At 34.3% G+C, this 17,150-nt stretch overlaps 1 protein-coding gene across 1 annotated transcript in view; it reads left to right on the top strand.

The window, feature by feature from the left end:
- Window positions 1–17,150, top strand: part of LOC145293048 (uncharacterized) — a 238,578-nt gene that overhangs the window by 109,101 nt on the left and 112,327 nt on the right. Inside the window, exons 16-17 of the mRNA XM_080139359.1 lie at window positions 7,700–7,814; window positions 12,656–12,749. Coding sequence (XP_079995485.1) covers window positions 7,700–7,814; window positions 12,656–12,749 — 209 coding nt within the window. The remainder of the gene's footprint in view (window positions 1–7,699; window positions 7,815–12,655; window positions 12,750–17,150) is intronic.

Raw genomic sequence — 17,150 nt, 5'->3', positions numbered from 1 at the left:
CTGTTCACATTATACTTGAACTTCTACATGTCAGTACAGTTGGGAAAGCAGAATCCCGGAAGGGAGTTCCAAAGTCTAGCAGTTCTGAGAAAGAAGCTATTGGAGTAGAAGGCTTTCTTACACCTAGGGGTCTCTACTGTGAAGGGGTTGGATTTAGTTGCTTGTCAGGTTTGTCGGGGGTATTTACATTGAGGGGGTACAAAAATCAATAGAACATTAAATCTATGATAATATATACAAAATCTGCAAGAATTGAAATATCATATTTAAGTGCACTTTGCCAGGCATTCGTACTAGCTTAGATTTGCAGTTTTAACAAAAAAGCTACAATAATATAAGAGCATCTCCATTTACACTGAACATCTACAGAATGCCAACATCAATATATTACATATGCATGAGTCCCCTGTGGAATATTTTTTTTTTTTTACACAGTGGTCACCACTTATCAAGGCCCGGAAGCCACTCAGGGATAAGGGTTATTGCAAGTACATTACGTTAGTGTGGAGATTTGATGAAGTGTTTACTTAAGAGAGCGGTTCATTAGGAATTTGTTAACGTTGGACTTGAACACATCCAAGTTGTAGTCAGGCAGGTGGGAAGCAGGCAGATTGAACAGAGTTCCACAGGCGTGCAGTTCTAAGAAAGAAGCTTTGTTCATGGAATCCACGTTTTGATTTAGGCACAGATAAAGAGTGGGGGAAGTTTTTCACAGTGGATTCAGCTAGCCAGGTGTTTTTCGTGAAAGATTGGCGAGGGGGGACCAGAGATTGGAGTTCAGACGAGCACCTGCCATGGAAATAACGATAAAACAAGGATAGACTCGCAACGTCTCTTCTGTGGGAGAGAGGTTGCAGGGTAGAGAAAAGGGCATCCCCCACTAAGCCACGAAGTCTATTTTGTACTCTTTCAAGGCAGGATAGGCTGTTTTTAGCAGCTCCTGCCCAGATATGGCAGCAGTATTCCATCCTTGGACGTACTTGGCTTTTATATAGATAGAGAATTGCATCAGTAGTGAGATATCTTCTGGAGCGGTAGAAGGATCCCACCATCTTTCCAGCAACCTTGGCAACAGACTTGATATACGTGTTCCATTTCAGATCAGGAGTAAAGGTTAAACCCAGAAACTTGTCAAAACACGGGACCTCTCTCAGACGTGAGCCATCCATCCCAATTGATGCCAGATGGGGATCAGAGCGTTGATGATGTAAGGATAGGAGTTTGGTTTTAGATGTATTAAAGGTAACTAGCCACGTCTTCCCCCACTGAACCACGCGCTCGAGATCAGAGGAGAGAGAATCAGAGAGAACTTTGTCATTTACAGCCTTTGATGTGCTGCCGTAGATGGTTGTATCATCAGCATAGATGTCAACGAATGATTTAAGTATGTGTTTAGGGAGGTCATTGATGTAGATCAGGAAGAGAGTTGGGACCAGGATTGATCCCTGAGGGACTCCAGCATTAATACTGCAGGCCTCTGATTTTTGTCCATCGATCACTACTCTTATGAGCCTATCGGAGAGAAATGATTTAATGATTGAGAAAATATTTCCAGTCATACCGTAGCTGGAAATCTTGTGAAGTAGACCCTTATGCCAAACCTTGTCGAAGGCTTTTGATATGTCAAGAGCAATTGCCCTAGAAAGGAAGCCTTTGTCAAGAGATTCACTAATCCTATGAGATATAACCGTCAGCATATCTGCGGAAGATCTTGCAGAGTGGAAACCATATTGTGTGTCACTAAGAAGGTTGTTTCTGCTGAGGTGGTTGACTATTTCTCTATTTAATATGGATTCCAGCAAACACATAAACTCATAACACACAGGAGACTTATTGGTCTGTACTGAGAGGGAGATGACTTATCACCTGAATTCTTAAATACAGGGCAAACTGATGAGGTCTTCCAGGGAGTCGGAAAGCACTTCTCCTTAAGGCAGCGCTTAAACAGTTTTGTAAGTATGGGAGCAAGTTCTGGTTGAAGCTTTTTTAACACTATAATTGGGATGCCATCAGGCCCAGTTGCTTTACTGGAATCAAGGTTCTTGATTAGCTTGGCGACCTCATGCACGGATATTTGTATGTTACCTAGCATGTTCTGTGTTATAGGAGGGAATATGGGGAGTTGATGGCCTTCGTCGCATAGGGTAGAATTAGCTGCAAAGTTCTTTGCAAATAGTTTGGCCTTGTCTGATGCTGACGAGATGACCTCTGGTCCATTGATAATGGTTGGGATAGAACGCACACTTCTGTTCAGGATCCTATTTGTTATTTGCCAAAACTGGTGGGAACCAAGCCGCTGATCAGCTACTTTGGATTTAACAGACTGGGCATATAGCTCTCTTGCATTTTTTATTACTCTTTTACAGTGGTTGCTGGCAGTCCTGAAAGCAGCTTTAGTCTCAGTGCATCTATTACGTTGGTAGCTATGGAAAAAGTGATTTCTGTGCGCGATAGCAGCAGCATATTCTGGGGACAACCATGGCTGGTTGTTAGGTTTTTGTTGGAATTTTTTAGATGGTATGAATTGGTCTATGCCTACAATTAACCAATCGGTCAGATCTGATACTATAGAGGACACTTCCTTTTTAAACATGGAGTGCAGAGGTAAATCAGATATGAATGTACGGAAGCTATCCCAGTCAGCCTTAGAGTATCGGTACAAAGTACGGTGGAGGGGTACGTCTGGGGACTTATTACATTTCGTTTTTATCTTAACTGATACAACGGAGTGGTCGGAGGATCCTAGAGGAGAATGAACGGAACATGAACATAGCTCAGGGGAAGTTGAGAGAAAAAGGTCTAGGAGGCTTGCATATTGACGGGGTGTATCGGGCACACGGGTGGGTTCGCGAACAATCTGAGTGAGGTCATAAGCAATGGCAAAATCATGACAAAACCTCCCCTCATCGTCTGTCTTATTTGAATGGGTCAGCCATTCCATGTTATGGACGTTGAAGTCAGCACAGATGTGGATGTTAGCCGAGGGATGTGCAGACAAGATGTGGTCTATTTTCTCAGATATGCTCTTAAAGATAGTAACTCCGCTGTTGTGGGGCCCGATAGAGGGCAAATATAAATGCAGTGGTGTTAGCAAGTGCAACCCGGAAGCACATATAGGGTAAGTTAAGATTTTCTCTAGAGATATCCCTGCCACACGGGAAGCCATCTTTAATGTAGGCACATATTCCATGCCCATGGCGATCTTGGGGGTCAGATTTAGCTGTTAAATTAGAGTATCCACAGGTCCCACTAGTATCTATTATTCTACTAAATGTTTTTTGCCTAAGGCTTTTTCTTCTTATATACTTTAATCATGCAAAATACATGTTAAAATATTTGTTGGTTTGGAGATTGAGTTATGTTTGAAAAATTTTTGTTTTAATTGTTCTAATTAGCCATAATTTATAATTAATTGAACACATTACCCATCTCTCTTTTAGCTAATCATAGCAGGTGTTGATTGTAACAGAATTTCCTCTTATATTTGTGTTATGTTATAAAAGAACTTAAAATGGAGAACCCAGCAGCAAGTGAGGAAAAATGTCAGGGAATAAGCTGCTAAAAATGACCTATAAATGTTGCTTGAGTTACATAATAAACTGTCAAAAGTATAACAAGATAAAAAATATTATTATTTGCTTCATTTTCATAAATAAATTTTTTAAGCTGTATAAACAAAAGTAGTTGTCTTTTATTTCTGAGAAAGAAATAAAGAGATGGCTAGTGAATCTATTTGTCTATATAGTTAATGACTAGATTATTTCTTTACTTGAACGAGTAAACTATCTAGCCTACACCTTATGACTTCACTATATGGGAACATCTGATTCTAATTTTATAAAGAAAAAAGTATATATATATATATATATATATATATATATATATATATATATATATATATATATATATATATATATATATATTATTAGACTAAATGTGAGTCAATCAATGTTTATTTATCTTTTTCAGGAAAGTTAGTTTATAAGTTACCTAATATTTATAAATTTCATCATTCTGGACTGACTTTTAAGTTTCAGCAATTTATAAATATTAAGATTATTTGGTTGTCATCTGTTTGACAAAATTTACATAAATCATTCATATTAACATAGGATAAATTCATGTAGAGATGTATATAGTTTTAGCTGATCATAAAAACTTCCATGTATATATCGGATATCTAAAATGCACAAAATAAAAACAGTTTGTGTCCATTTTATTGTTGTCTCCAAGATGTACATCACAAAATCCTTAAGTAAAGCTATATGTAAAGTTTTTAATTAATTATTAATCAAATAAATAATTTCCATAGAAAACGAAATTCTATAGTATTATAAACTTATTTTGCATTTTTGTAAAATAAAAAATTAGATTGTATAAATTCTTGAAAAAAGGTTAAATCAATCACAGCATATGTTTTTAGTATTTTATATACAAAAATAACACATAAAGAACTTATTAAAGAATTAAATAATATTATAAATTTAGCTTTTGCAGCAGAGAAAGATAAATATGTAGATTATTCAAAGTCTAAATGTTTCTGGTATAAAACAAAAAATAATAAGATTATTGTTTCCAAAACTGGTTTAAAATTATCATATTTTTTTTCATTTTCACCTCAAACAAGATGTATTGTCACTTGGATGTAAGGACTACTATTTGGGATTGTGTCTAACACAGGAATGAGGGGAGTTGAGTAGCAAAGTATTTGTTCACATTATTTCTGCATTTTAGTACAGTCAGAGAAGCAGGAAACAGGAAGGGAATTCTAAAATCCAGCAGTCCAAGGGAAGAAAGTATAAGAATTTGCTTTCCAGCATCTTGCGACCTCCATAGTATAGGGATGGGATTTTGCTACTTGTTGGGTTAGTCAGGAGCATGTATGCCGAGGGGGCACACATGCTGTGAGTTCATCAGAGCACATTCCATTAAAGTACTTGTAAAACAAGCACAGGGATGCAACATTGTGGTGATGGAGTAGAGGTTGGGGCTTGGTTGATAGTGAGGGACCTATTAGATCTGAGACTCTTTTTTGGACCCTGTCTAAGTGTGAAAGAATAGTGGCAGATTCTCCAGTCCATGCATACTCTCTGGTGTGAGTAATTTCCTTGTACAGTAGAGGAAACCCACCTTCTTTGCAGCAGCCTTGGCAATGTCATCAATGTATTTGTTGCAATTTATGTTGTCTGTGAATGATAGTCCTAGCAGTTTGAAAGATGTGCTCTCAGGTAGGGTGTTATTTGTCATGGTAGTCAGTCGTTGAGAAGGTTTTCTTGTAGTTGTTAAAGAAAACAAGCTTCATTTTAGTAGAATTAAATGTTACCATCCACTTACACCATATTTCACTACTTACTGAAGGTTGTTTTCTAGAGTTTTTGCTATTGCCTTCGATATCGTGTTGTTTAGATGTACGACCATGTAGGACAATTTGGATTTTTCTAGAGTTTTTGCTATTGCCTTGGATATGTATACATTTCTTTTACCTTCATACTATTATATAGTGTAGTATCATCAACAAATGTATTCATCTGAGACACACAGCATTAATATCGTGTTGTTTAGATGTACGACCATGTAGGACAATTTGGATTTTTCTCTGGTCCAGGAACAATCTGATTATGTTAAGTATTCATCTAGAAATAACATAGGATTTAATCTTTAAGAGAAGCCCTTCATGCCAGATCTTGTCAAAGGCTTTCAATATATCAATATGTTACAACTATAGTTTCCTTCATCTTAACCAGTACATGGTATATGCGTTCAGAGATGGTGGTTAAAATATCTGCAGTAGAACAGGTTTGCCTAAATCCATACTGTTGGTCATAAAGAAGATTAAAAGAACATTTAGAAGATGGCGAACTAGTGCTTGATTGATTAGGAATTCAAAGATTTTAACAAAAAAGGGCAGGAGACGATAATTGAGCAGGTCAGTTCTTTCACCAGAATTCTTGAATACTGGTACAACAGAGGCAATTTTCCAACTATCAGGAAAGAAGATTCGGCTAGACATTTGTTGAAGAGTTTGGAGAGAACAGTGGCTAGCTCTAGAGCATTTTTTAATTAGTATAGCAGGGATGAGATCAGGCCCATACACCTTGGAGGTGTCTAGGTTTTTTATTATATCATCGACATAAGAAGATGTGATTTTCAGATCTACTAATATGGATTCTGTCCACAAGGGAAAATTTGTAAGGGAATGGTTTGAAGGGTCTAAGTTGGAGTTGGAGGTGAACTGTCAGGCAAGCAGATCAGCTTTCTCAGTTACAGTGCAAGTGACCGCATGATTGTTAGCTAGTGGAAGAATTGTTGATTGTCCATTAATCTTCATACTATTATAAATTTTCCAGAAATCACGAGTTCCTATTTTCTGCAATTCAATGTTTTCTGGTCACTTTTGTATGACTCCTCTTGGCTGCAGCTATTTCACTCATACAGTTATTTCTAACTATTATAAATTTTGCCTATTTGTGCTTGATTTGCAGTGAATCAATTCGCAGGATACATACTGCCTTTGCATATATCTGTCTGAGTCCTTATGGCAGAGAGAGGAAGGTGTCCTGCCATGTTAAAGCAGTTAGAGGGCATTGAGGAGTGTAGTTTGGTTTTATTTAATGCTAGGATATCTGGGGAGAAAAGATTCTAAGCCCATGGATATTTGTGTATTCAAGCCACATGAGAGGAGGTGAATTGGTTTCGTTTAGCTTTGTGTCTTGTTTGAACATGTTTTTTGTTTTGGATTTCATTTCATTTGTTTTTATTTTAGTTTGAGGATAGAATGGGTTGGGTGAAGTGGATCTGTTTGAGGTCAAATGTGCACAAACAAGTAAACTATTAACCATGTCTTGTCAAGATAGTTGTGACTTCAAAAAAGTCGACCGGAGATAAGTGCAAGGTCTCTTCCCATGTGCGACGTGGCACTAGAACTATCCCAATACAACTGATGATAGAGCAGCCACTCCATGTGCTACCAAAGAGATTCAAATAATTCATATGCCATGCTGTCTAGAGGTGGTAACACAAAATGAAGATATGAAACATTCACGAATTTGAAACTAAGTCTTTATTGTTTTTCTGAATTCCTTACTTACTACCTGACGAAGGCCAGAGGAATAGTTGGCTGAAACGTCATGAAAAATAACAACCAATAAAGATGAAAACAACAACTAATAAAGATGGGAATAATAGTCCGAAAAAAAATAAATTAATCCTTACTTAACATTGTAAACTTGTTGTTTCATACTTGATGCTTAATTCCTATCTTCTTAATGTCCTGATAACAGTTTTTCATTTTATTTGGAACATTTAACTATCATTTTTCCTTTGACAAACTTGTTCTAAAATATGACACGACCTATACAAGCCATATGCATATCATGCTTTAATGTCTTAAATTAAAATTCTACTTGAAATAAACTAGAAGAAAAAAATTCTGTTCAGTAAGCTTACCCGGCTACTTTGCCGAGACCCCTAAACCCTAGGAAAAGCCAGCAGAGATTCATTCGTCCACATCTCATGCTGTCTAGGCGTGGTAACACAAAATGGGGATGGAACACTCATAAATTTAAAGCTAAGTTTTTTTATTTTTCTGAATTCTTTACTTGTAATTCCTATCTTAATATCCCAATAACATCACTTTATTAAAAAGAATTGTTTTTTTTTTTTTTATTAATTTTGAAATATTGTTGTGTTTTCCTTTCAGCTGTATGCCATGCTCTCTTGGCTGGTAACGTATCAACAGAGCTGAGCTGTCTGATGAACTTACAAGAACACGTGACAATCTCATCTGCCCCAATTATATCATCTCTACTGCACAGGTATTCCTTCCTCTCTCTCTCTCTCTTTCCTTTTTACATTTTGTTTGTGCGAAGACGTGTGGTTCAATAAATAAGAATAAACATTTGTCAATGGTAACTGCATCATTAAGTACAGTTTTAATAAACTGTTACTGTAATCACATAAGGAAATTAATGAAATTCCTCTTTAACAACCCTGGTGTTACCAGATCAGGCTGGTTGAATATACCGGCTTCCTGGCCTAAAGGGTTCTGGATATGACCTTAAACTATATCCAGTGGTGAGGCTCCAGCTTGTGGGCTTTGGGGAGTGTGGAGCCACCCTTTAATTACCATTGCTCCCAGGTCCACTCTGACCCGGAGTGGTAGTACCTGTTAGGGTCCCAACTATGGGTTAAATAGAAACCGACGTGAAAACAACAAATATATTCTATTAAAAAAATTTTTCTTCAAAATCTTTGGATTCGGCATTAAATAATCCGAAAAGGGTTGATATGCCGTAAAACAAAAACAACCAACCAACCAATCCTGGCCTAAAATGTATAAAACATTAATATTATTGTTGTTTTTCTTTTCTCTTTGCAAAACTCAATCATGTTCTGCAAAGTCAAAAGCAAAAACAGCAATTTTTCTCTACAAACCAAACCAAACCAAACCAAACCAAATCAAACCAAACACCATAAATATATTTGAAGATATAAAGAACCTGAAGCATAAAAACTTCTTCCAAAATTACTGGATTCACCATTAAATAACCCAAAAAGAGTTGATATGCCATAAAACAAAACAATGAAACCCCTTCAGCAACACTGCAATAAACACTGACAAATCACAGTATCAATGTTCTCTCTCAGCTGTCAAAAATGTAACTGCCTGCATTTCTCAATTCGTCTTTAAGTAGTTGTTCTCCTCAAAAGCAAATGAATGCCACCAATAAGACACATTTTTTTCCACTCAAAATCGAGTCATCAACATGCTAAACATTCCACATGCTTCAAAAATGATAATCTTTCATTTTCTTCCCTATTCTTATTGTAGATAACATTTAATTTTCCTTTAATTTTTGCGATTTATTTAGTCCATAAGGTTGGATATAAAGAAAGATTGTTTTTTGTTTTTTTTACTTTGTGTTATTATTTGTTTATATCCAGCCCCAAGGACTAAATAAATTGTTTGTTTAATGATATTACCTGTGCAAAACATTGCATAAAAAGAAAACCTAATCACATTGCATATTGATGCAAATAAATTTCCAGTATTAAAAGCATACAAATGTTCATCTTATTTCACTAACTGATGCAGCAAGGAAATATAGTTACATTGTTAGCAAAAAAAATAAGCAAAGATTTATCACAAAAACTTGTAGGATAAGTTATTTGTACAATTTTGACTTTCTCTTGATATTTTGCTTGTTAATTGGTCCAAAATGATGCCCATGTCTAGTGGTCTTTCTTCTGAGGTACATGTTCAAATGCTGCATGAGTCTTATTTTTTACTTTGTGATATTTTTTGTTTATATCCAGCCCTGTATACTAAATAGTTTGTTTAGTAGCATTACTCATGTTAATAGTAGCATCAACAAAAAAAAAGCAGCTTAATACATAATATACGATTGGAAATAAATTTCCAATTTTAAAACATACACTCAACTATGCAAAAAATGGTTATCAAGGTTTCCAATGTAACAATTGTATAATATCAACTTTACAATTCATATTATTTGGATCGTTTAAACTATTCTTCTTGTTATTCACACAATGTTTTCACTGATGTGACCTCTGATCTTCAGATGTATCTTGTTGAACTTGGGAATCTTTTTGTTGAACTTGGGAATCTTTTTGTTGAACTTGGGAATCTTTTTGTTGAACTTGGGAATCTTTTTGTTGAACTTGGGAATCTTTTTGTTGAACTTGGGAATCTTTTTGTTGAACTTGGGAATCTTTTTGTTGAACTTGGGAATCTTTTTGTTGAACTTGGGAATCTTTTTGTTGAACTTGAGAATCTGCACAGAATTTTGAACAGAACCTTTTATTTAATCCTCAGAAGTAGCATGCTTTCTTTTCATCAGCCATAACCAATAGAAGTCTTAAATAATTTGCAGTTGTATTTTTCGTATCACCCACACTGAGGATTGAACCTTCAACCCCCAGAATTTTACATAGTACTTTATTTGTTACACTACAGGTCCACAAGATAAATTCCCAAGTTCGACAAGGCACACCTGAAGAAGGTTGGTGGTTATATCAGCCGAAATGTTGTGTGAATAACACTCAAGATGGAAACAGTAGTCCATAAAATAATCCAAATAATAAAGATTATCAATCTTAATCTCAAAAATGTGTGGAAAAAGAGGATAGTGAATTAAATGAGTTGGTAATTAACTTTTGCCCGGGTAGAGGATATTGGCACAAAGATGAAATAAAACAATTTTAAAAAAAGATAGAGAGAGGGGTGGGATCAAGCTCAAAAACGTGGAGTAATTAGTCTTCCTCGCTAACTATTACACCATAGCGGATAGTGAAATCAATGAGTTGGTAATTAAGTTAAGAGTCATAGGAGTCGTCATGCACGCGCAGAAAGAAACATTGCTTTTAAATCTGGCTGGAGGCCAGTTAAGCTTCCTGCTTTCTGCCGTTTTATTTATTTGTTTCCCCATGAAAGCAAATGTTGGGGAAAACCAGCTCCCCCAAAAAGGGTCACTCTGGCAGTATCCAAACAAATAGTAATTGTCTCGGTATGAAGGATTCTCCCTACATTGACCAAGGACCAATTACAGAACATACTACCCAGGCGAAGGCCGGGAGTTGGTGCCAGCGTTTGATTAGTTTCGCTTTATTTATATGAAAAAAAAAACAAACAAACACTTGAAAGGACAGCACGGAGGGAATTTTTTGAAACTCAATCAAAAAGATAGAGACGATGTCCATTTGCAAATCTGAGATATAATGATCTAGAAAGTATGCAAAACTTCTCTCGGAATCTTACTGAGGTGAGAACCCCCACCGAAAAAGCCTTTTGCAGACATACAAAAATGCGCGTGCCCATTTTGCCCTTTACATATATAAACTAGCAGGAGTACTTGGCATTGTCCGGGTGTTTGTAGGTGTGTGTGTGTGTGTTGGGGGGAGGGTAGATCAAAAAAGAAAAAAAAATTTGGTAAGAAAGTAGACTCGAACCCAATGGGGGGGGGGTTTAGATCAAAACAAAACCCTGTTTAAATATTAAAAAGCACAAAGAAAAACAAAAAAATAGCAAAAAAGTTTTGGAAGGGAGGTAGGCTCGAACCCAAAGCCTTGATCTCTATAGTCTGATGACATATCATGACGCCACGAAGGGAGAGACTTGAGAAAAGTGGAAAATAAGCGTTTAAAAACGAAGGTGGTTTTCTAGGTCAAATCTCACGCCATAGCAGCAGCAGCAGAGAAAACAAATTCACAGCGCGAATTTTGTTGTAAGATAAAAGTGGCTGAAATAAAAGATATTTACGATGTCGTTTCGTAAGTATTAGATATTATGATCTCGGTAGCATATAAAAAGTTATAAGAATGAGCGAGCAAGCTGAGAAGCAGCCAGAAAAAAGCTTTTAGCGGATATACAGAAAAAATGCACACATACACACACACACATTTTGGCTTTTATATATAGAGACTAGCAGGGGTACCTGGCATTGCTCGGGTATTTGTAGGTGTGTGTGTTTGGTGGGGTAAATCAGAACAAAAAGGAAACTTAACAATAGCGATTTAAAAAAAAAAAAAGATGGGGGTTGGTGGCATGTGGGCTCGAACCTTGAGGCCTATAGACTGAGCCTGAACACCTGCGCTACGATGTAAGAGCGATTTAAGTGAGTAAAGTCAAGGAGGTTTGATTAACAGGTCGCCGCTTAATGAGGTCATCGCGGGAGCGTTATGATGACGGGGTAGTTTTTTTGCGTTTGTTTATTTTGTTTCACTGTGAGATTGTTTTTTCATTTGGTGCGGGGCAGTTTGGGCTTCCCCAAGATGATGGGAGGAGGGGGAAACCAGCTCCCCATTGAAAAGGGATTGTCCAAATTGAATAGCAATTGTCTGATATAAGGAAAAAACCGCATTGATCAAAGCTGATTGCTTTTGGACGTTCCTTGCGAATCGCGCCGGGAACAATGTAACAACCTTCATATTAGTTTCGCTTTTATTATACGAAAAAGGCGAATCTACACGCGCCAATCGAAAAATGTTGAATATTTAGCTTTCAAAAGTAACTCGTAGATATTATGATTTCGACGTGATATAAAAAGTTTTAAAAAATCCTTTTGCGGACATACACAAAAGTGAACATACATACCTACACACATTTTCACTTTTATATTTATAGATGAGCCAAAAATGATGCTCAAAGGGTAACTTTTAAATCGGTAAATGAAAACTGAGATTTGTTTGAGCTTCTTTTAAGCCTCATAATCATTTTGATTCTCAACAGCAATGTTCAAAAATATATTTTTATTTATTTATTTTTTTTATTTTTTTCCTCTTGGTATCATGTTTTTATTTGATTGATATAGGTTTCGCCAAAAGTAACTATGTATTTTCATTTGTTTGTAACTTTGTTAATACTTAAGCCTTTGTATTTCATGTGTCACTCAAAAGCAGAAATTGTATATTTTTATGGCATCAATGAACATAAAGAGACAAACCTGAGTTGTCATTGCTCAAGTGCTGTTGAGATTGTATATTTTTTCCATGTTACATTTATAATGCTGAAATAAATTTATATAGTCACTTATGGCAAACCTGATATATAAACTTGTAAATTTGTCATTGCTTTAAATATATTCAGGAAATGTTTTAACCTTGTCTGTTTACATTTTATATTTGCTTGTCTTGAAAGAAAATGTGCAACGAAACCGTGGACGAAAACAATGGCTGGATTTAAAACGCCATTCCAATCACATAAACCGGCAAAATATTCCAGTCATGAATTGGTAAGTTTTTACAAGATTTCAATTCACAATAAGTTCAATAAAAATGAACCTTTTTTATGCAATGCAACAGTTTTTTAATTCTTTTTTGATAAGCTTATCTTCTGTTTTTTTTTTTTTTAATAATAAAATGCATTTTTGGTAATAATGTGGAAAGCTTTAAAATAATCACATTATTTAAATCTTTATTATTATAAAAATCCATCTGAGAATTTCACAATATATATATATATATAAACTGCTAATCAAATTTAACTCGCTTACACATTTAAGCAATCTGAAGAAATATTTTATTTATAAACTAGTAGCAGAAGCACCAGCCCAAATGTGACAACAATACTCCATACATGGGCGAATGTATTATGGTTAAAGTGAAAGTGCAGTATTTCTTTTGATACTATGCTCCATCTGTTTTGTCTTTCGTCAGCAAAGAGAGATCCTTCTAGACTGAGGCAATTTAAATTTTGTCTCAATCAGAAATGTTTCTCTTTTGGGAGCTGGATTTTCTCCACATTAAAACCAACCCTGCATCTAACTCTGCCCTCGTAAGGAGGCTAGTAAATAGAAGCACTGTTTTCAAATATGGCACATGAGAATAAAGCATCTTTTTAGCAGCAGTGTGTTGAATTTAACTTTATATATATATATATATATATATATTTTTCATAAGTTTTTATTTTGGTTTTGATTCAAGCTAATGCACCCAAGTCATATGGATATATATTTTTTTATTTTTGAAATCGTAATTTCATAATATATAAAAATCGATAGAGCATTACCTCTATAATAATACATACAAAATCAACAAGAATTAAAATACCATAATTAAGTGTACTTTACGACCGGGCTTTGCTGGACGTTCGTGCTAGCTTAGATAAATACTTTTACAGTTTTAACAAAAAAGCTACAATAATATCAGAGCGTCTCCATTTACACTGAACCTTTACAGAATGCCAACATCAATATATTACACATGAATTTCCACAGGTCCTGCTAGTTTAGTAGAATTTTAATGAAAAATAAAATGAATTTACAACTTAGAGTCCATGAATTTCAAATGAAATTTGCATCAAATGTAGATTTTTTTCTTTTTATAATATAAAGTTTACATAGAAAGTGGAACATGGGTTTACTTTCAGCAACCTTGTAATTCTCACTTCCCTTATTTTGTCCTTTTGTCCTCAGATTCCATGAGCAATGTTTCTGACAAAAGGGGAAAAATTGCTATTTTCTGGATCAGAATCTATCTCACAATTATTGTTAGCTGGTTTTTAAACTTAAAATAATTTTTTTTTTAGTTAGTTCCTTACATCAAGTGGCTTCATGCCTTGTCTGGAGCGACTTTCATAAAAATAAAAATGATGCATGTCATTTTGAGTTTGTGTACTCTAAATAGTAAATTGATTTTATTTTTTTATTAAAATTCTACTTCATTTTCATATTTTTCACTAATAAGCAAGTATATCCATAAGTTTTCTTATTTTATTTTGAATTGACATATTCCACTTGAGTCTCAACATAAATGTGCACCATACCTTTTTCTCTCTGGAATTAGTCAATATGTGAACGTAGTAAATCTGATTGTTTCATATTATCTGTTTTCTATTTTAGAAGTTTCAACTAATTAATCTGCTGAAAACATTTTTTTTTAATCATTATATTTTCTTACATGTGCATTTTTTTTTTTTTTTAAAGAAGTTATTTTTAGATTTAGGATATTTGTATGAGTATCTGAAGGAATTCAGTATTTAGGGAGTTAGCCCCAAGTCTTAATAAAGATTTTTGAGTCAGTCCTGAGTGAAGGCAGATGATCTGAATAAAAAGGCGCGATTACATGTTTGCTCAAGTTAGATAGACGATACAAAATTTTTAAGTCACAAAAAAATTTCAAAAAGCAAATGACAATAAAGCATACAAATGCAAAATCAGATTAAGTTAGGGTTAGAATTTTAAAACATGACCAAAAAAAGCAATTCTTTGTAAAAAAAAAAATCAAAAAAAAAATCATAATAATAATTAGTTTTCTATTCATTGATATTTTACCTCAGTACTCGGAACTGACTTGGGGTTCTCCGTCAATACTCAGAATGCTCGTCTGCCACGCATGTATATATTTTTAGATATACTTAGAGGTATAAATGGTAAAAAAGGAATAAAAAGTGTGTTAGTAGAGCTGAATATATTTTTTATATTTTACAGCCTCAAAACAATAACTTAGTCTATTTTTTAGCTTTAACCATCTGATGAGATCTCTCGTCTGTGAAAACAATTATCATGGACTAAGTTAATGTTTTGATGTTGTAAAATAAAAAATATTTTTCTGATCAAAAATTTAAGATCATTTAAAAATCTTTAAAAAAGAAACCTTTTTTTACGGATAGATTTTAAACTCTTCCGACTTAAGGTTACTAATACTACAATCTAAAAGGTTATGGAAACAAAAAGCTACATTCCAAAGATTTATTTTAAAAATTTACATTTTTATTAAATTAAGCTTTTTTACACATGATCGAAATTATAAGACCAAGTGTATAAATTGTTAGATTTATGGCAATTCTAATGTTTTTAATTCAGTTAGAGATTAGCAATCACTGTGTTACCATGCCTAAAGCAAGAAAACTAACCGAAGTTGAGCGCTCTCAAATTCTAAGATTCCATAAGCAAGGTTTGTCACAGCGAGCGATAGCAGCTAAGTAAAACATTTTTTAAAAGATTTTCAAGTGATCTTAAATTTTTGATCAGCAGTGTATTTTTACTGTATCACGAGTTGCTTCCCTTGCATTGAGTTAATAAAAGCTCTATTATGAGTTGTCCCTCTTAGATATTTGAAAACAATAGTATGGAGTTGTCTTCCTTTAAAATGACTTAATGTAAATATTATTTTTAAAGCTGAAAAGGTTATAAATATTCTGGAGTAATCTATAAAGAAATCCTCATATCATCATTGTCATTATATTTAACGTCCATTTTACATGCTGTCATGTATTAAGCATTTTGATTATTATTATATTGATATTATATTTGAATATTTATGCTGATGTAAAAGGTATGTAAACCTATCAAGAACAATATGCGGTGGAAATTCATTGTAATTAATGCCGGTCCTAAAAAACTCATATACCTTCCCACTTTCCGATCTCTGATATGGGAAATCTTCACTAGGAGACTACGTTTTCTAAGCAATCCAATATGTTATTTTTTTAAATTTAAAGTCAAAGAGTTTTCCAATTTTAATGAAATTTTTAGTATATATCTAATGAATGATGTAGTTTATATGATGGAAATAAGTTTTAAAATTTAACATTATAACGTATTTAAAAGACAGGAAGTTTGATAAAATTTAATTTTGAGCCAGATTAACACATATGTGCAATTACTATTTTTTTATTTTGCTACTGTTAAAAGCGATTCCATCATTTCTTGTGACATTTTAAACATGTATTATTTAGATTAATCGGATTACTTTTTTTTAAATCTTAGATGTTATTCTCACAATGCTGTGGTTGCTGTAACCTCCAACTTTCCTCAGGCACATCTTACTGAATTCTGGGATCTGTATGAAATTTTGAACAAAACTGTTTATTTAATGCATGTTGATGGCGTTCTCTTGTTTTGTCAGTCATTACTGAGTAGAATCCTTAATTAATTCATAATCATATTCTTAGTATTGCCTGCACTGAGGACTGAACTTTCAACCTTCAGAAGACTGTCACATGAAGGTGATTTTTTTTTTTTTACAAAGAAGTTACCACTTATCAAGGCCCGGAGGCCACTCGAGGATAAGGGTTAATAGGTATACATTAGTCAATGGGATTATAGCGTAGTAATCAAAAGTAATGGAAATTGTGTAAATTGGATTACTTAGGGGGACGGTTCATCAAGAACTTGTTTACGGAAGAGAGTTCCACAGGCGTGCAGTTCTAAGAAAGAAGCTTTGTTCATGGAATCTACATTTAGGTTTAGGCACAGATAAAGAGTGAGGGAAATGATTGATAGTGTTTTCAGCTAGACGAGTGTTTTTCATGAAAGTTTGGCGAGAGGGGACCATAGATTGAAGCTCAGATGAGCACTTGCCATTAAAATAATGATAAAGCAGAGACAGGCTCGCAACGTCTCTTCTGTGAGAAAGAGGTTGCAGAGAAAAGAAAAGGGCATCTCTCACTAAGCTACGAAGTCTATTTTAAATTCTGTCAAGGCAGGATAAGCTTAAGTATTTTTTTGTTTTAGCTTATTTTAATGTGTCTTCCTTACAAATAAATATAATTTAACCTAGTTGAATTTAAAAAAAAACTAATTTAAATATAGATATACAATATATAACTATTATCATATTTATTAATATAACTATATTTACTGCTTTTAGTAACACTCCCGTGGATTCTGACAATTTTTTTTTAGGCCTTA

This window comes from Euprymna scolopes, chromosome 14, assembly GCF_053919585.1.
Source record: "Euprymna scolopes isolate OS-2025 chromosome 14, ASM5391958v1, whole genome shotgun sequence".
NCBI lineage: Eukaryota > Metazoa > Mollusca > Cephalopoda > Sepiida > Sepiolidae > Euprymna > Euprymna scolopes.
The sequence above is the reverse complement of the archived record's forward strand: the minus strand, read 5'-3'. Positions and strand labels throughout refer to the sequence as shown.